At 46.7% G+C, this 19838-nt stretch overlaps 6 protein-coding genes and 1 non-coding gene across 7 annotated transcripts; 3 read left to right on the top strand and 4 right to left on the bottom strand.

Annotated features, from left to right (window-relative positions):
- Positions 1 to 4: 4 nt before the first annotated feature.
- HD556DRAFT_t67 lies at positions 5 to 84 on the bottom strand. The gene has a single exon. It is a non-coding gene; the product is annotated as a tRNA-Leu (tRNA).
- Positions 85 to 2540: 2456 nt separating this feature from the next.
- HD556DRAFT_1308174 (O-methyltransferase-domain-containing protein) lies at positions 2541 to 4386 on the top strand (the record flags this gene model as incomplete). The annotated part of the gene is made up of 11 exons (XM_041300096.1): positions 2541 to 2774; positions 2830 to 3010; positions 3060 to 3295; positions 3351 to 3365; positions 3413 to 3473; positions 3527 to 3666; positions 3714 to 3818; positions 3870 to 3966; positions 4016 to 4086; positions 4138 to 4259; positions 4311 to 4386. The coding sequence occupies 11 exons, from the start codon at positions 2541 to 2543 to the stop codon at positions 4384 to 4386; spliced, it is 1338 nt and encodes a 445-aa protein (XP_041160323.1).
- Positions 4387 to 5345: 959 nt separating this feature from the next.
- Positions 5346 to 7306, bottom strand: HD556DRAFT_1475714 (O-methyltransferase-domain-containing protein; the record flags this gene model as incomplete). The annotated part of the gene is made up of 11 exons (XM_041308525.1): positions 5346 to 5538; positions 5590 to 5711; positions 5763 to 5833; positions 5883 to 5979; positions 6031 to 6135; positions 6183 to 6322; positions 6374 to 6434; positions 6482 to 6496; positions 6552 to 6787; positions 6837 to 7017; positions 7073 to 7306. The coding sequence occupies 11 exons, from the start codon at positions 7304 to 7306 to the stop codon at positions 5463 to 5465; spliced, it is 1338 nt and encodes a 445-aa protein (XP_041160324.1). The 3' UTR covers positions 5346 to 5462.
- A 1138-nt stretch (positions 7307 to 8444) lies between these two features.
- On the bottom strand, positions 8445 to 11225 carry HD556DRAFT_1527200 (major facilitator superfamily domain-containing protein; the record flags this gene model as incomplete). The annotated part of the gene is made up of 21 exons (XM_041309338.1): positions 8445 to 8746; positions 8796 to 8896; positions 8948 to 9053; positions 9103 to 9237; positions 9289 to 9341; positions 9399 to 9449; positions 9501 to 9608; positions 9700 to 9800; positions 9856 to 9874; positions 9932 to 9966; positions 10030 to 10045; positions 10103 to 10164; positions 10219 to 10281; positions 10334 to 10387; positions 10445 to 10501; positions 10557 to 10617; positions 10674 to 10693; positions 10748 to 10762; positions 10822 to 10877; positions 10926 to 10983; positions 11037 to 11225. 21 exons carry the CDS (start codon positions 11223 to 11225, stop codon positions 8583 to 8585), a joined length of 1524 nt encoding a protein of 507 aa, XP_041160325.1. The 3' UTR covers positions 8445 to 8582.
- A 478-nt stretch (positions 11226 to 11703) lies between these two features.
- On the bottom strand, positions 11704 to 13732 carry HD556DRAFT_1308177 (uncharacterized protein; the record flags this gene model as incomplete). Its single annotated transcript, XM_041300097.1, has 8 exons — positions 11704 to 12008; positions 12070 to 12214; positions 12304 to 12535; positions 12796 to 12830; positions 12898 to 13014; positions 13314 to 13353; positions 13647 to 13681; positions 13706 to 13732. 8 exons carry the CDS (start codon positions 13730 to 13732, stop codon positions 11704 to 11706), a joined length of 936 nt encoding a protein of 311 aa, XP_041160326.1.
- A 2080-nt stretch (positions 13733 to 15812) lies between these two features.
- Positions 15813 to 17467, top strand: HD556DRAFT_1370938 (uncharacterized protein). Its single transcript, XM_041302931.1, has 2 exons — positions 15813 to 17217; positions 17270 to 17467. The coding sequence occupies exons 1-2, from the start codon at positions 15909 to 15911 to the stop codon at positions 17272 to 17274; spliced, it is 1314 nt and encodes a 437-aa protein (XP_041160327.1). The 5' UTR covers positions 15813 to 15908; the 3' UTR covers positions 17275 to 17467.
- A 915-nt stretch (positions 17468 to 18382) lies between these two features.
- On the top strand, positions 18383 to 19646 carry HD556DRAFT_1432044 (D-isomer specific 2-hydroxyacid dehydrogenase; the record flags this gene model as incomplete). Its single annotated transcript, XM_041305080.1, has 5 exons — positions 18383 to 18416; positions 18460 to 18536; positions 18599 to 18821; positions 18891 to 19378; positions 19434 to 19646. The coding sequence occupies 5 exons, from the start codon at positions 18383 to 18385 to the stop codon at positions 19644 to 19646; spliced, it is 1035 nt and encodes a 344-aa protein (XP_041160328.1).
- Positions 19647 to 19838: the final 192 nt, after the last annotated feature.

Genomic DNA, 19838 nt, shown 5'->3' on the forward strand with positions numbered 1-19838 from the left:
TATTTGACTAGAGTGAGATTCGAACTCACGCCCTTTCGGACTGGATCCTGATTCCAGCGCCTTAGACCGCTCGGCCATCTAGCCATATGATGATAGCTGTCCCGATGGTACCACAAGCAACGAGGCTCACATAAACCAGGGCCTGAGTCACGCCAGACAACTCACGACAGAACCTTCGATGTCAGCGTGATATTTCTCGTTGTACGAGATCCAGGTACCGAGACCACAAACAGTATCCCCGACCAACGCCACCTAGCAAGTTCATCAGACGAGACCCCATGGATCGGTAACTCCCTACGAAATATTATCGTGGACGAGTTGAAAGCACGACCAGAATCAGAAAGTCAAATCAGTTTTCCAGAAATTTCTACATCAATGAAATATGTAACATGCTCACCGCTTCGCATGTCGCAAGACTATATACTTAGCTGAAACACAATTGCAACGCCACCACCGGAGCAAATGAACTCACAAAGACGGTGTAACCATCACTGAGCAGAGTTCGGGGAAACCGGCGTTGAAGAAGTACTCTCAAAACCAGACGTTTTAGAAAGCGGGAAAAGCCCGAGAAAGGCGGATCTGTACTCGTCCGGATGCTTCTAGCGTTCTTAGAAGTGGATAAGTGGAAGGCTGATATTGAAACCAGCGTTGACATCCACGACAGATGCTTATCTGCGCGTTGTTTCTGCTTGGAGGGGTATAGGCGAGTCCGTGACGGATGCCCAGGTCAGTAAGAGCTTCGCGCAGGAACCAACGCCATTAGCACCGAGCCTTGTCGAGTAAATCAAGGGTTCTTAATCATTGCGGCCCATCCATGATGTGGGGAAAACTTTCAAATTGCTCAATGAAAGTGAGGTTATCAGTGGCAGGATGTGAAGAGACTGTGAATCACTTGCCTTGGTCACTTGAATTTGTCCCACCTTTCTGGAGGGTAACTTCGACTCTAGCAGTGGCTGACGCCAAGTTAACGCCTTTCGCTTTTTCACGGACGATGTACTCGAGTGCAGATGGGTTTTCGACGTTCAGCGCCTCCTTCAATGCGGTTAGTACACAAAAGGAATTTTGGTATACCTATCAGATAATCTGCACATGCGGCGATTGAGGAAAGTCAAGACTCAAAATCAGCGTCACGGTTGACTTCGACCGAATTGAATCTATCGGCTGTATACGTACATACTACATTTCATATTAATACTTCGGAGCATACTATGAGGGGTTTGAGGCATACCTAGTGAGAGCTGTCCAGCAGTTTGGCAACATGAGAAGCTCAATCGCTTGACAAGATAATAATCATTTAAATAAGACAATCGGGTGGGAGGGCCTCACTGCGTTCTAAGTTTTTCTCACCTAGTGAGCAACATGACCGCTTGCTACTAACCGCTTTCAAGTTTCAGTATGAGTCAGCATCGTTCCTGATGTAATTGCCACGTATGTACTAGTAGGTTTCATGTTTAAAATTATCGATATCAATGGTATTCTGACAAGTTACCATACACCTTTCTCCACGGCAGGACGCAACAGTCTTTTTGGCTATCTCGCTGTGATGTGGTCTCTTGACGACTGTCTACCAGGGTCCATATTTCAACAGGCTTTGTGTATCAAATCGTAATTTCAAAATTCATTCGAATCTCATCATTGATCACTGACCACCAGTCTGCCAGTAGCCGCACCTGTCGGGTGCCTCATCATCCGAGCTAGCCAGAAAATCAACCAGCCGACATTCGGACACACTACAACCTGAACAGATCACAATAATCCCAGAGTCAGCAGACTACTTAGGCTTCGAGCCCCAGTTTTCTGACACTATCGGTTATCGCTCATCGAGATGTTGGACAGTCACACTGTGTGTCAGAAAGTCGACACCAACAATGGTATCTCCGTCATTGAATCAGTGAGAACAGATAGTATTGTTAGCACTTTACTGGAAAGTAACCATTCACACATTTCTTGATGGCAGTTGGGGGTCTTCTCGTGCAGAACCGTTCAACCATATCAGATTATATGACATAGCCGCGGCCTCAGGCTTCCATGAAAAGAGTATCAACTGTTGCTGCAATTTGGGAAACCACTCGAAACTCAAGCACTGTTGTTCAGCGGCACTTGACGCTCAGGTCCCCGCTCACTTGATAGATATCGGGCGTAGACTGGCACCCTGCATAACGGACAGCCAAACCAAGGCACTGCGACGGTAGACTATTTGGGATTTCAAGATTCCGACAATGTCTTATCAATTCCCAGGAGAACTGGAAATAATTCACGCATGTTGATTTCTCTGGCGTACGCTAAGGAAATCTGCAAGTCTCATGTCCGGCAGCGTGATGGGAATAGATGCTGTGCGAAGGTCTGCATTGTTAACCTTGTGATAAGCCATGGAGCGTGTGGAATTTATTCAACTAGATGACCGGGGTAGGTCACCTCCACAAGAAGTAAGGCTTGCAGTCTCTCCACTATGGAAAAAATATAAAGGCTTGCTAATTGATTGCTCAGCCTTCCATCACCTTTGTTCACTCTTTCGCAAGCTCCCTACAAATACTACGACGATGGCCAACAAGGCAAAACTCGAGGCACTCCTGACTCTGATCAACACATCCGCACGAGATGCCATCGCGTTGTACGAGCAGTATGGTGATGTTCCTGCCATCGACCAGGCCGAACTCCACCCATTGGACAATGCGGTCGACCAGGTGGCTTTGAAGAGTGCCGTTCGTATTCTTGAAGGTGCTTGTGCTCAGATATGCACGACACTCGCTCCACCTGCCCATACTGCGGTTAACGTGAGAACTTGGATGATATAATCCACTTTCCTTTTGCTCATCGGATTGCACGCAGCTTGTCCAAGTGTATGATCATGCTTGCGTGCGAGTGGTTGCTCGGGAACGTGTTTCGGATATTCTGTTGAAGTACCCCAAGGGTCTTCACGTCAACGAGCTCGCCAAAAAAATCAACATAGAGCCAAAGAAACTGGCCAGGATCATGCGCCTCCTAGCCACGAGAGGTTGCTACAACGAAGGTAAGGAGCCATTTGTCGCCTGGTTCGATTTTTTCTCACACTGCGGCAGTCGACACGGACGTTTTTGCCAACAACCGACTATCTCTAATCCTACTCGACGAAAATCCTGTCAAATTTATGATCTTGCTTCACGTGGACCTGATTACTAAGGGAGGATCGGTCTTCTATGAGACGCTCAAAGATCCGAAGATCGCCTACTCGTATGAACCAACGGTTGCACCTGTGATGTACTCCATTGACAAAAATGGAACCGAAGGAACAATCTTCGACTGGATGGCGCGGCATGTATGTTTTTGAATATCGCTCGTCAGAAAGCCTTGCTCATATGATTTACTCGTAGGACGGCCAACGCGAGGTAGGGATTTTGGTCGCTTCGGACGACCATTCTGACATCTTTAGTAGGCCTATCATACATCAATGAGAGGTCTGAACAGCATCATGGGCTCCCTCGCCGTCCTGGCCCGTGAGTATTTCAGCACCCAAAGATGGGATAAGTTTATGCTAACTTGATGATAGATTTCCCATTCGAAAAGTACTCGACAGTCGTCGATGTTGGAGGAGGTATCGGAGCATTTTCTCTGCCTTTGGCTAAAACCCACAAAAACGTCAAAATTACGATCCACGATCTTCCAGAAGCATTAGTCCAGACGAGAGACGTAAGCCAGTAAGCCAATGTGCTTGTCACCAAATTGATGGAGTCTAGCTCTGGGCGAAAGAATGCCCCGAAGCCCTGGCAGAAGACAGAGTCGAATTCGAGGACTTGAACTTCTTCGAACAAGTGCCCGTCAAGGGCAAGGACATCTACTACGTAAGTGCTCAACCCTGCGGGGACAACCTACGAAGTGAACAGTGACCGCAGCTCAGAAATATCATCCACGACTGGCCCGACCACGAGTCTACGATCATTCTTTCCAACATTCGCAAGGCGCTCGGCCCAAACAGCCGCGTCCTCATCCGTATGTTGAATATAGCTCAATCATGGTACCGTAGTCTGACAAACTTTAGATGACTACGTGCTCCGTCAGCTCAGCCGCAAGCAGGCAGCAATAGAACATTCAGAGCTCGGAGTTGCTTCGGTATGTCATCTCTGCTGATCTACATCCACCTTTGTTCATCACTGCATCTAGGCTCCTGAACCTCTTCTTGCAAACTTTGGTGTTGGAAACATGCGTTCATACCAGCAAGACATGACTATGTTACTCGTACACAACGCAAAGGAGCGGACATTGCAAGATTTCCTGGTACTCACGTGAGTAACGTTCGATTGCTGCCTCAGTTTCACCTGATTGGTTGGGAATAGTACCGTCGCCGGCCTGAAACTGGAGAAGGTCTGGGACCTTGCTGAATCATGCGTCATGGAGTATTCTGCCGCATAATATTTCGCGAGCTGATTAGATGTGTTCATCCACATATATCATACTGCACGCCACATACCTACCACAATACGCGTCGATGATACACCCCCTTATTCCTCAGATGCACGTCTAGCCTCACTCTCCCTAACTGCTATTCGTGTTAACAAATAAAGAATCAAATACCTGCAATGCCCATCTGGAAAACCTTTCCGCCCTAAATTTCTCCTGACTATGTCCGATCTGTGATACTGGTTCGTGCAATGCCAGCCACAGAGTCATTAATATGCTAGCTCAGACACGTCATTATTTGTGAAATCTTTAAACAGTTTCTTGTCATCAGGCCATTGGGGTACTTGTCGCACCATACAGCCCGAGGTCCAGACGGACTCGCTGATCAGCGATCTGCAATAGGTCGATTTGAAAAGGTTCAGCCAGTTGTTCAGAAGATAGAAATTGATTGAATTCACCTCATTCTCCGTGTCTTCAAATCATTGTTTTCGTTTTGTGTTGTCTTTACTTGAGGCTTCTGCACCATTGTAATACCCTGTGAGAGAAAGAGAATGTCATATGTGTTTTCGTCATTGGAGGCAACAGTAGCGCAGGTGTCATTATATTATTTACATAGCAATAATGAATGCATAATTTGTGATTTGGCACTGCTGAAGATGTCCAGCAGCAAAAAAAATATAGTTTGCAATGAAAACCGACAGGATTGTCAAAGGAACAAAAACATGCAGTAGTAGAGGGAAACTTGTACATACGCTGCAAACTGCCGAAAACCTTTGACACATATCCGAAACGTAATTCCGCTATATTCTGTGACTTATTTAATTGTAATCCAATGTGACCGAGTGCCCCGAACATGGATCGAAAATTCTAGTTCTGTAAATTAGGAAAAAATTAGGGCGGAAAGATTTTCGTGATGCGTATTGCTGGAGTTCAGTTCTTTCTTTGTTAGCGCAAATAGTAGTCAGGGAAGGGAAGGCCAGACGTGCATCTGAGGAATAAGGGGATGTATCATCGAGGGGTATTCTGGTAAGGATGTGGCGTATAGTATGATATTTGTGGATGAACACATCTAATTAATTCGCGAAATATTATGCGGCAGAATACTCCATGACGCATGCTTCAGCAAGATCCCAGACCTTCTCCAGTTTCAGGCCGGCGACGGTACTATTCCGAACCAATCAGGTGAAACTGAGGCAGTAATCGAACGTTACTCACGCGAGTGCGAGGGAGTCTTGCAATGTTCGCTCCTTTGCGTTGTGTGCGAACAACATAGTCATGTCTTGCTGGTATGAACGCATGTTTCCAACACCAAAGTTTGCAAGAAGAGGTTCAGGAGCCTAGATGCAATGGTGAACAAAGGTGGATGTAGATCAGCAAAGATGACATACCGAAGCAACTCCGAGCTCTGGAGCTTCTATTACTGCCTGCTTGCGGCTGAGCTGACGGAGCACGTAGTCATCTAAAATTTGTCAGACTGTGGGACGATGATTGAGCTATATTCAACATACGGATGAGGACGCGGCTGTTTGGACCAAGCGCCTTGCGAATGTTTGAAAGAATGATCGTAGACTCGTGGTCAGGCCAGTCGTGGATGATATTTCTGAGCTGTGGTCACTGTTAACTTCGCAGGTTGTCCCTGCAGGGTTTAGCACTTACGTAGTAGATGTCCTTACCCTGGACAGGCACTTGTTCGAAGAAGTTCAAGTCCTCGAATTCGACTCTGTCTTCTGCCAGGGCTTCGGGGCATTCTCTCGCCCAGATCTAGATTCCATCAATTTGGCGACAAGCACATTGGCTTACTGACTTACGTCTCTCGCCTGGGCTAATGCTTCTGGAAGATCGTGGATCGTAATTTTGACGTTTTTGTGGGTTTTAGCCAAAGGCAAAGAAAATGCTCCGATACCTCCTCCAACATCGACGACTGTCGAGTACTTTTCGAATGGGAAATCTATCGTCAGGTCAACAGAATTATCCTGTCTTTGCGTGCTGAAATACTTACGGGTCAGGACGGCGAGGGAGCCCATTATGTAGTTCAGACCTCTCATCGATGTATGATAGGACTACTAAAGATGTCAGAATGATCGTACGAAGAGACCAAAATCCCTACCTCGCGTTGGCCGTTCTACGAGTAAATTATATGAGTAATACCTTCTGACGAGCGATATTCAAAAACATACATGCCGCGCCATCCAGTCGAAGAACGTTCCTTCGGTTCCGTTTTTGTCAATGGAGTACATCACAGGTGCAACCGTTGGTTCATACGAGTAGGCGATCTTCGGATCTTTGAGCGTCTCATAGAAGACCGATCCTCCCTTAGTAATCAGGTCCACATGAAGCAAGATCATGTATTTGACAGGATTTTCGTCGAGTAGGATTAGAGATAGTCGGTTGTTGGCAAAAACGTCCGTGTCGACTGCCGCAGTGTGAGAAGAACTCGAACCAGGCAACAAATGGCTCCTTACCTTCGTTGTAGCAACCTCTCGTGGCTAGGAGGCGCATGATCCTGGCCAGTTTCTTTGGCTCTATGTTGATTTTTTTGGCGAGCTCGCTGACGTGAAGACCCTTGGGGTACTTCAACAGAATATCCGAAACACGTTCCCGAGCAACCACTCGCACGCAAGCATGATCATACACTTGGACAAGCTGCGTGCAATCCGATGAGCAAAAGGAAAGTGGATTATATCATCCAAGTTCTCACGTTAACCGCAGTATGGGCAGGTGGAGCGAGTGTCGTGCATATCTGAGCACAAGCACCTTCAAGAATACGAACGGCACTCTTCAAAGCCACCTGGTCGACCGCATTGTCCAATGGGTGGAGTTCGGCCTGGTCGATGGCGGGAACATCACCATACTGCTCGTACAACGCAATGGCATCTCGTGCGGATGTGTTGATCAGAGTCAGGAGTGCCTCGAGTTTTGCCTTATTGGTCATAGTCGTAGTATTTGTAAGGAGCTTACGGGAGAGGGAAGGTGATGGAAGGCTGAGCGATCAATTGGCAAGCCTTTATATTTTTTTCCACAGGGGAGCGACCAAAAGCTTCACTTCTTGAAGCCTTCCATCTTGCGACATGTCCTTCCAGCCAGAGGACGGCTACAGGTCCGAAAGCTTCTGATGCTCCCAGGAGGTGGCCTACCCCAGGCATTCAGTCAGATTGATTCCACAGGCTCAATGGCTTATCACAGGATTAACAGTGCAGACCTTCGCAGTGTCTATCCCCATCAGGCGCGTTTCCTTGGCGTACGCCCGAGTTCAACGTGCATGAATTCTCCTGAGAATTGATAAGATATCATCAGGACCCTGGAATCCCAAATAGTCTACCGCCGCAATGCCATGGGTTGGCTGTTTGAAATGCATTGTGGAAGCTCACGCCCTCATTACTCAGTAAGTGAGCAGGGTTCTGAACGTCAGGTGCCACTGAACATCAATATTTGAGTTTCGAGCGGTTTCCAAAACTGCAGTAGTTGATATTATTTGCATGGAAGCCTGAGGCCGTGGCAATGCCATGACATGGTTGGAGGGTTCTGCACAAAAGACGCTCAGTTGCCATCAAGAGATGTGTGAACGATGACTTGTCAGCAAAATGTTATCAAATGATTACATGTTCTCACTAATTCATGATGGTTGAACCGTTCTGCACAACAGAACGCCCAATTTCCACCAAGAGATGTGTGAACGGTAACTTGTCAGCAAAATGCTATCAAATGATTATCTTTCATGATGGACATACCGTTCAACTGGTGTAGTATGACTGTCCAACTTCTCGATGAGCGATAGCCGATCGTGTCAGAAACTGGGGCTCGAAGCCTAAGTAATCTACTCCGGGTTTATTGTTATGGTCGTAGTGTGCCGGCTGGTTGATTTTCAGGCTAGTTCGGATGATAAGATATCATCACGCCCGGTCACCGTGGGCAGAACTGGCAGGTTCTGCCAGCGTGGCAGGTCGCAGAAACATATTTTTTCATGGCAGAGAAGTAACTGCATGGATGCAAGACCACTCGATAGCAACTTCATGCAACATAATGCGGACCACAGTCATTTACATTAAAAAGTTCACTCAAGCTGCGAACGACTCAACGCAGCATGTTTGTATGTGTTTGGTACAAACTTTAAATATCAATAGACAAAGTCACACTTAAGGGCTTATGACGAGCTATGTCCAACAATATAGGGTCTGACCCCGAAGCACTATAATCTGAAGCAAAAAAGATCAATAGAGGTACCTAAAGCCCTTCCTTCTTTTCATAGCCTCTTCGAATGTAATCCCTTCCAATCTAGCAGCCTCTTCAATACGTGCGCGGCCAGGGCCCTCCATTAATTTTTTCTCCTCCATATCCATATTCTTATTCTCTTTAATTAATATCCACCGCATTACTATCAATAGGTGAGTAAATCAGAATGGTCAAGTTGTAACTTTGCTCACAAAAGCCCAGGACTGTGGACAGAACGAGACTGCACAATGCTATGATCATGGATTGATGGTATTGAGGACCCCACGAAGCATTCCAGACATACGACCCCATCCTATGAAATACTGTAAGCGATCCGACAGTATGCTGACCATAAAAGCCTTACATATTACCGAGGTTTCCAAACCCATTGACAAGACCCATGGCTACGGCGCGTTTTGCCGGTGGACGAGGAATGGCGTTTGAAACCCAGGTCAATGTCAAGGCGAATCCTTTTGGAAACGTGTCAGGCTTATATTCAGCGTTATAATCAGAACTCACCGCAATATCCTGTGGTCATCAGGAACAAGGAAAAGTACCGCCCGCCCGTAGCCATGGTGGATAGAGAGACGATATATCCAAGAATGACTACCCACCACCAGCCGGCAATATGGAAGAATCGCTCTCCAGACTTATCTATTCATTCTGTCAAAATGACTGTGGTGCATTACCAGGGATCAGACGTACCTGCGTGCCATGCGTTGAGTACGCAGCAGACTGATGCGAATATCCATGGAGGACTGGCGATCAGACAGTGAGCCGCGGCTGTGCATGTAACAATGGGATGTCATGCTTACGCTGCCATTAAAAATGTAATAGTATTGCCGTAACCAAGCGTGGCAGTCAAGCTATCTCGTTAGATGTTAGCGCAATAGCTACAAGACTGTTCATATACTTACGTGGGGAAAAAGTTGATGTAACTCAGGCCTAGAAGCTGCGAGCAGCCCATAAACATGAAAATGATGGTCTTTGGATCCTTGATAGCCATCCACAACCCATCGTAAATGCTGTGATGTTCCGAACAATTTTCCGATTAACAAAAGTTATATGAAGTAGCACCTTGTCAGCAACTTGAATAGGAACTCGAGCTGGGCTTACGTAAGATCATCAGAATCCCTGTCGGCCTCCCCTGCATCTTCTGCAAGGCGAACTTGACCCAAGCGGCGTTCCGCTGCATTAAGCCATCGAGTGTTGTGGGGCTATTTGACGTCATGTTAGACCGGCCGGAACTCATTCTAAAGATGTTCTGCTTACAAAATCTGGAAGAAGCCACCTGGACAAAACCGTGGCTGTCAACTTTGAGTAAGAATAGAAACTCGCAAAAACGCACATGGTCAAGAAGCCAAAGGACATAGTAATGGCACCCTATGCCGAGAAAGTGGCCAATCAGCACAGAAGATCAATATCCAGGGGTTGTATAACATATACCTCTATGTAGAATAACCTGCGATACGAAACTCCGGTTAGGGCACTGTTCCTAAGAATACAGATTTTGTCTTACCATCTCCAGGCCGCAAGTCCTAGTACACCTTGCATTTTTGCGAGAATTCCAGCTGCAATCAACTAAAAGGGATCGTTATCAAGGCGTCACAGTCCCTGCGACGACAACACGCTCACGCTTCCAAATGCATTCGAGATTAAAAGACCACAATAGAACCAGGCTGACCGCACGGCGAGCTCCTAAATTTGTTGCATAAGTTGCAACCTATGATTCTAAAAATATAATGTTCACCTTCCTGGTATACCAACGCGAAAGCAGATACATGATACCAGGATAGAACGCAGCCTGTGGAAAACCGCACTCGTTCAGGGCGCACATGGTTATCAAAAAGGAAAAAATTACCTCAGGAAGACCAATGAATACACGACAAGCCATGATACCCGAATAATTAGTAGTGACCTGCGCGGCGGTTAGCAAGCACGAATCGCAGTTGCAACTTCCCAACAAAACTTACTCCAGTCAAAGCACTAGTAAGACCCCATCCAATAACGCAGGCCCCAATATAAATAGATGGTCTAAGTCACGTCTCCTTAGTATCGACCAGATCGGTATATTTGCAATCACAACCAACCGTGAAATATAGCTCAAAATCTGTTGACAATCAAAATCAGTCTTACATTCATAGATAATAGCACACAAACAAACCATGTTCGAGGGTATCTGGTCGCAGATGAGATGTTATGAGTAAGTTCGCATAAGTCTGCAGAAAATTTGCTTACTTGTGCCGGGCAATAAGTAACATAAAGAATAGCCAGAATGGTTTCATACTGAACGGCTAGTGGATCGATTAAGCATGAATAATACGGTGGTCCACTTCACTCACTTGTCAATCCGAGATCTTGCTCTAAACCTTGCAGCCGCGCAGCGGTAACAGCAACACGCTATGGATAGTATACATGAGCACAATGAGATTCATAAATGGATGTGTGCATACATCAATATAGTTCAAGAGGTATATGAACACAGCAGTAGGCATCAGTCTGCAGTCCAATTTGCGCACCAGTGCCCGTTCTGCTGCCTTCCTCGCGTCTGCACTCAACAGCCTGAAGTCATCACCGTCATTCGGCACTGGGACAACATTTTCCGTAAAAGACTCGGATTTCTTCTTTTCCTGGATAGACATATAGGGCAAGGAAGATCAACGAAAGGCTACGCCGACTTAGCGCGGTAATCCAGCCACCCAAATGGCTGGCTTTTATACCAGGGATCAGGGTCACTGGAGGCGTTATCGTGATACCTGTAATGAAATAAATGAACCCGCTCAGTCCAGAAGTGGAAAGCGACCAGAATACCATCACCAGGGAATATGTTTTAGCGAATGCTGCCACTGACACTAGCTCCACCAATTCCGTGACCCTATATCGGCATGTACAAGAATTATCGGCGACTTCGTGTCTAATTATACCATGCCGGGGATATGAGGGGACAAGAGTTACATGGCCAACGGTTTAGAGGGTCGATTCACAAGTCGGCAATCACGTCGAGGCCGCACCAACCTGCACCAACTACTAGTACAGCTTGACTGACAAATAGCTTTCACACGATCTAGTTGAATGCTTTATTTAGTATACGATACATGAGAATGAGAGTCAATGCATGTACTACCTGCCACAATATTTGAAGTGATAGTAGCCTATTAATGTGATGTTCCAACTGTTGAGAACAATACTTGATTCCAAGATCGCGCGGCTGCAGTTGAATGTGTCCACAGTGTATGTTTGGTGTATGCTTACTATGGCCCTCAGGCTCACGCAATCAGTGTCCACCAGCGCCAAGTTCTGTTGCGTTCCACTTCCCTTCGCTGGGAATCCTGAGCCGCCAGGAGCGTTTGCCTTACATTTACCTTTGGGGTCAACCGCGGGTTCTTTAGCCTTTGGATATTCAGCTGACGTCTTGTCCCGCAGGTCTCATACAGTTAAAAAGTAGCCTGTCATCTGACTCCACTGAAGTGATGCCTTGTCACACACAAGTGGTCGCAAACAGCGCACCCTGTGAAACGCAGAAAAACCACCGAGCCGACCCAATATGTTGAACAGGGGTGCCGTCCGAGGACGGGTTAGGGTTTGAAATGGCGACATGATAAGTTGCTGCGGCAGGTTGAACAAGATGCAACTAGCAATACCGATATATGCTTAGATTTGATCCTCCAATCTATTTGTGAGGGATGAGATACCGAAATTATTTTGGTTGCTTCGACTTACCATATATTGTTTTTCACCTCCCAAGTGATGCTCACGGCGGGTCGTGCTCAGTCTTGGCAAAAAGCCATCACCAAATTCGTCGAGCCGTAGATATTGATGTGTGGAGGAAACATATGTATAAAATTGTGTGTTCTCAGCCTGAATCGATACCGGACGAATGACCGCACGGTGCAAATAGCGCCCCCCGAAATATAGATCTGAATCCCGGCGGTCCTCAATTATGGCACACGAGCTGGAAAAAACGGCGGGGAATTAATTGGAATGATACTTGTGGGGTAAATCTTCCGTCAGATAGATCTGAGTGTGTGATATGATCGCTGAGTCTGATCGATTTCAAGGTGTTTCCCCACACAGAGGTAGGAACACCTCGGATCAGCAGTGAAAGCATTCTTTCCGACAGCTGCTTTGAAATGACCAGGCTTTAATGTATGGACATCCCAGACTCTTACTGGTATAAGGAACATTCCCCCAGGAACGTGTGATCAAGCGTACAGGTATGTTCCAATGTACAGGCTTGTGAGAAGGGACTAACATCCAACGTGTCACTTCATGGAAGTTAAAACATGGAGTAATGAGTCACTATGATACACCTACCAAGACTAAGGAAACTTGCAAGTGGAAGGGCGGCGGGCGCATAACGTGATAATCATATATTGATGGTATTACAGGCTCCAATTTGCCTTCCAAATGTAATAATGTATATCCCCCATTCTAAGAACAATGATTATTAGTGCACAAATCAATAGTAGCATATATAAAATGCTTACACGTTTTCTTATGTTACCCCAAACTCGTTGATTAAACCCATTGCAACAGACCGTTTCGCAGGTGGTCGTGGAATCGCATTAGCCTCTCAGATCGATGCTAGAGTAAAACATAAAGAGCACGCAGACCGCTGTGACTACTTCAGACAAGTTAAAACATACTGCAGTACCCGGTGGTCATTGAAATACCTCCCGGCAGTTGCTATGGGTGATAGGGAACTGATATAGCCGACCATGACCACGTACCATCAAGCCGTTTGATGGGAAAAGAGCTCCCCTATCTAATCTATGAAGTACAAGCATGAGTTGGGGAAGATCGAGGCAGTCTCAAGATAATCACCGACATCCCATGCTCCGACATGAAGGTGCGAATAGAAGTAAAGATCCGTGTGCGACTAGAGAAATAGATGTGATAAGTGTTTGTCGAGCGAGCCACAAGCAACTTGCGCAGACATTAGAAAAGTTGCAGTTGTCAAATATCCGAGGGTGCTCGTAAGACTGAGGCCCTCCATGAATCTATTCAGGCGTTGTTTGGCTGTATAAAAACCAGAAGAAACATGTACAGTGTGGAATGCTTACATTGGGAAAATTTGGACGAAACTCAGACCTAGCAACTGCGAACAGCACACAGCACATACTGGAACGTTTATATCTTTCGTAGCCATCTTGATCGAATACCCTAGAAGATATTTTAGCAACATTTCATGCATTAAGCTGAAGGGTAGATACGAAACTTCAGGAGATTATTGATCGGCTTCGCCAGCATCCTCTGCAAGATGCGCCTGTGCCAATTGGCGTTCTCCCGGCATCAACCATCGAGTGTTTTCGGCTGGAAAGCGACATTAATATCCAACTACAGAGGTTAACAGCACGTCCATTGTAGTGGGGAGCACAGTGCAGGAATCATGCGGGGTTGAGCAGCAAGGCTAGCGGGTACACCATCTACATGATTAGGAAGTAGTCACCTGGATCACAGTTGAGGTCACGTACATGACTTAGAACATTGTAACGGAGCCTTCGATATAGAGCCTGTATCTTCTGAGTGAAGATTAAGGAAAACATTGCATGACAAGATCGCAGACCATGTCCATGCCGCAATGCCTGCAGCAATCAACTGATCGCCATACGGTTATGTGAATTCAGAAAAACGCATGAAAGACATACGCTACCAAAGGCATTCGTTAAAAAATTCCTCAGTACAGGATAGCAGACCTGAATGCTAACTCCTGAGGCACATTCGATTCACCAACCGATAAACACGACAAAATCGTTCGCTTACTTTTTCGAGTATACTATCGAGAAAGTAGATACACGGCACCCGGATAAAAGCTGCTTGGTCTAACTTGATGTCAAGCTATGCGTGGCACTTGGACATGGTGATGGGATGAAGACATTCCACACAACCGAACCCCTGACGATATGGTGTCGGCGGCACATGTCATGAGGCCAGTCATGGAATAACCCAGGCTCCTCTTTCACTGGTGAGTCGATTACTTGTTCACACCAACTGTTCAAACCAGTGAAAATTTTAAGTTTGTTAGATTCGGCAATGCCACTGTCAATGATAGAGTGGAAATAGCAAACGGATGTAGGCTACCGGATTACACGCCATGTCAGCTGGCTCGCTCTCCACTCTTGCAAAATTGGAAACGGAGGTCCGTACAAAAAAGTGGAGAGCGTAATCGGCAATACGTGTACACATCGTGCTATAATGATCTATGATTGTGTTACTCCACAAATTTGAATAGCGTGTTAACTCACACAACAATTTTTGGTCGGCTTGAAACGGAAGTTAAACAAGGTCGTATCGTATACTGGAGGTCAGCGTTTTGAACATGCAACGACTGTTGCAATACGATGTACGCGACCGCTTCTGTAGAATCCTTTTTAGACGTCTTGAGCGGTAGGCATCCTCGTACCTGAGTTCTATCCGTGCAGGTTAGAAGATCCAGAGGCCTCAGTTCTTGGAGTCTCACGACAAACTACTTGTAGATGAGCTATGAGAAGATGTTGAGGGAGCCTTTCCGAGTCGAGGTGATACCTGGCTATGAAAAGAAGCCGAGCCAAGGAGAAAGCACGGTCGCAGCTTGAGAATGGCAGCCACGCTCCTTTCATCGTTCAGGATGAGTGAAGAGGAGGGGCAATCAAATCTCACTGTTACCACCTGTATTACCGTCTCGAGTCATTCTTTGTTTGAGCTGATCATGGAACTATCTTCATCCCTGACGAAGGAGGGTGCGAGACTTTGCCGAGTACGACCATTGTATGACCTAGTATGACGAGTCACAGGCGCGACGAGTGTCATTCGATGAATGCGATACCATGAAAAAGAGCGTGGCATTAAAAATCACCAGATACCGCGGCTGGATCAACTCGCATGCAATTTTATCGACACCACGGCCGTACCCTGCCCCAATTGATATTGGATTTGAGGTGCTCGAAAAGCTCATATGTGAAACTTCTCAGGACTACGCTTCTTCGTCTACTGCGTGAGCTTGCAAGGGAGTGCATCAAAAAAAAGTTCATTCACATCAGAGGAGTGGCAATTATTGACACGCAACGAGGTATTGAAACTGGTTTGCATTGATAAGTAAGTTAGTAAGCGGCGTTGATACGTGAGCTGGAACCTGCCAGTGATAAGGACAAAGTCCTTGTGTGCAACCAGTATGGTGGCCACCGTGGACAGTCGTGGACACAGAGCAATTGTGAATGGAGTGGAAGAAAGACAACAAATAGATACAAATATCGACTATCACCGGTGAGACCAACCATTGAAGCCCTTCTTTCTACAACCACCAAGTACGACCATCGAACAACACCAAGAAACTTATTCGCAGATCTATGGTTCGTCAGACTAACCGCAAGCTGGCAGCATCGAAGATGCGATCAAGCACTCCGATGTGTTCTGTCTCCACCATCAAGCAATCCGCAGGCTCATCTTCAGGCCTCAAACGCCAGCACTTAAAGGAAGAACATCTCAAGCGGCAGCGGAGGCGGCTCGCTTTTGATATCCAAAAGGCAAGGCGTGAACGCTGGGCTCAAGCTGCTCACGAGACAGAACGAATTGTTCTTGGGGATGGCAAGTACGTCGAAGAGAAACTTTCTTCTACTTCTGTTTCATGTATCACACCCCCTACCCATGTCTCTTATCCTGATAACGCCTCGCCACAAGTAAACCCTTCTCATTCTCATGGACAGCACACCATGACCACAAAGCATGTCACACATGACATATCATTACAAATCATTTTGAGCAAGCAGGGAACAACGTTCTTCCCTCATTGTTTGGCTGACTGGTGCAAGCCTCCTGCAGTCCCTCCTTCCAGAACCAAGTCAACTAGTCTTTCGTTTGTTGCTGGCTCTACGCTCACGGCTGCTCGGCAACTACACAAGCGGCGACCAGATCTTACTCGTAGCTCGCCGTATTCGCTCTCTACTACCTCGATTGGAGTCCTTTCCTTCGCTTCACCCAAACGTCCCGGTGGAGGCTATCTGCACGGCGGTAATGAGCAAGAAGAGACTCTCGCTAGGTCTTCATCGCTTGTAGCGAGTCTTCGGGTCGACCAAGCTAAGGAGTTCTACACCACCCACAAGAAATTTCTTAGTGTCGACGGGGCTGGTCTCAATGATCACTCCATGATATATAGCCCGGGCGTTGTTGCCTTTCGTCAAGATAATAGCGATAACGCATCTCCACTCACGACCGTGTCGTCAAATGACTTCATCCCCCCTTATCTTATTAATGTTCTCTCAGCTGTGCCTGTTAACGCAGCTGCAATACGTCAAAACTACACCATCACTACATCAACTGCTCATATCTTTGTGGACGGCATACGTGACAAGATGCGGGATCGCATGGCAAGGGCACTTCGCATCTTTGAGGCACGCGGTGACCGAGCTCTTGTCCTCGGTGCGTTCGGGTGCGGTTCTAGTGAGAACAAAGTTGAAATGGTCGCGGAGATCTGGGCAGACCTCCTTGTACGCGGGGAAAGCGAAGAGAATCGTGAAGATGGAAAGACGACTGTCCCACGTGCGGCGTTCAAAGACTCGTTTGAAGAAGTTGTGTTTGCTGTTCCCGGTAAATTATTTGAACCATTCAAGAAGGCATTTGATATGAGAGTTTTTGAAGCTGAGCTGTCTCGGGCAGTTAGTGAGTAGCTTTCAAAGCTGTCCTTCGTACTTGTTTTTGACGGGTTTTCCAGCCTAATACATATTTTTTCTGTACTATCGTGCCTCGTCAGCTACTGTACTAATCTTTGTTACCTGTATCGTTTTATATCTTCCTCCCCTGTATCAGTAGTACTATTACATACATCCATAATGTTTGCCTCATTTGAGGTTTCCATGATGGGCCAGCGTGTATTGTGGGGCCGAGTAGTAGCAATGTAATCAAATTCGTCATTTTATCTTCGGATCGTCTAACTCGTTTTGCTAATGCATTAACTTCCATGATGCCATCCAATGATTGTTCACAACGAATCAAGCTATGATCACTCATCTCATTGATAATACATCCTGACGCCGCACCCTCCAAGATTCTGTACCGTACTAGTTCCACTTCGCTCACTCTTTCTTCACTATTTGATTCAGGAAGTCGTGCGTCGAACTCGTCCGGCACTAGTACTGCAGTTGATAACGCAACGGCGTTAATCTCGTTGGTGAGTAGCAGATTCGTGCCATGAGGCATGGGGAAAGGTGGTCGATGAAGAGGTGCTGCTAATAAGGACGCTAGATGATGTGCATGTACGGACTCGCGATTATTATGATTTTGCTACGTGCTGATGATTTTTTCCCTAGCTATCGTGAACCGAATGTGAGCCCAAGTTTATTTGAGTTCCTCAAGGCTCAGAACACCTGATGATCTTGATGCTACACGTGGACTCCTGGGCACGCGCACGAGAAACAACCGAGATGAAGATAGAAGCTTATGCAAACTCTCGCATTTTATACGAACTTAACCTAAGGTTAGCTTTGGGCTAGCCAGCTATGCCTTAGCTTCCCTTAGCAAGCTAGTCAGACCTTGTAAAATGAGGACAGTCGTTTTCTTCTGGTTTCATTTGCTGTTGTTGCCGTAGACTTGCAGCCTGAGACTATAGCATGCCCGCTACGCCTACCGACCTCGTGGTGATAAGAGGTCATCGAGATAAGACCCAAAACATCGGATATCCGGTCCGCGACTCCGTAACCTCCTCATTGACTGATCAGTTGACCCCAATTCGATTTCGTTATGATGTTAAAGTTCGAGTCTATCCTCAAACAAGTACCCATCATTCCCTGATCCTGTTCGCCTCCCCCACTTCCGCTAGACTCGCACAATGTCGCCCCGCCAACCTCGTATATTGATTTGTGGTGAGCCCTGATCCGTCGCAGCCACCTTTCTATATACTTACAGGATCGGCACTCGCAGGAAACCTTGTTTGGGCTCATGAAGAAGCCAGACAGTTTTTTGATGGGCTCGCCGATCTTGTTGTACGTTTATCATGGTCATTTCTCCTCGATAAAGAGTTATTCGCATCTAACACATGTCCCAGGTTATGGATTCTCCAAATCGCGCAGATTTCCTTGTGGGGCTAAAATCAGGAGGAAAGTACGATCAAATCGTGGGCATCTACCGGCACAACACCTCCGCAGACCGCATCGGTGTCTTTGATGAAGAGATTATCGATGCTCTGGCTGAGACGGGCACTGTTAAGTGGATCGCGCATAACGGTGCGGGTTACGATCAGATCGATGTCTCACGATGCGCAAACAAAGGTGATTTCCATATCCTGCATCCGTTGGGCCCTCCATCAATGATGTTTCACGGGCTTACATCCAATTTAGGTATCAGCGTGTCTAATACCCCTGGCGCTGTTGATGATGCGACTGCTACTACGGCGTTGTACCTTGTCATCTCTTGTCTCAGAAATTACGCTTGGGCCGAACAATCCCTTCGTCAAGGGACGTTCAAATCGGGTCTCGATCCTGGGCGGGCTCATGATGTTACGGGACGCACGCTGGGTATCTTAGGTCTCGGCGGTATCGGTCTTAGGCTTGCTCATCTAGTACACGCATTCCCTATGCGCGTTGTCTATTACTCGAGGAATAAGTCTGCCAATGCACCAGAGTGGTGCGAGTACATCGACAGCTTGGAAGGGCTTTGTCGAGAAAGTGATGTTCTGAGCTTGCATGTCCCTTTACGTGACGAGACAGTTCATTTGGTGGGTGAAAAGGAGATTCGGGTGATGAAGAAGGGCAGCATTATCGTGAATACCGCGCGTGGAAAGGTCATCGACGAGGAGGCGATGATTCGAGCTCTTGAAGATGGTCATGTGCGTCAGATTGTTCTTGTTCTCCTTGCCTGCTCTAAATTTGCGACCGGGACAGTTGTCGTCTGTTGGCCTAGACGTATACCCAAATGAACCTCTCGTCAATCCGCGTTTACTCGAATTCCCGCAAAACGTGCTCCTCCCCCACATGGGAACAGAGAACCAGGATTCTCAGCGCCACATGGAGGTTCGTGCGCTCACTAACTTGAGAGATTTCCTTCGTGATGGTCAAGGGAATGATCTAATCCCCGAGTTGCGGAGTAAACTATGATGGTCAATATTACAATAAGATGGCATGCATGTATATTCAAGCTCCATGCGTGCATATGGGCGGCATTGGAACAATTCCATCAGATATGCTACTGACATATGTACATAGTGTCGATCAATGACAATCATTACGAGACCTAAAATTCCGAGTTACTACTAGTACGTAGCTTCTGAAGCTAAGATTGGTTTAATA

Source organism: Suillus plorans (assembly GCF_016647745.1).
Source record: "Suillus plorans strain S12 chromosome Unknown HD556scaffold_27, whole genome shotgun sequence".
Lineage (NCBI taxonomy): Eukaryota > Fungi > Basidiomycota > Agaricomycetes > Boletales > Suillaceae > Suillus > Suillus plorans.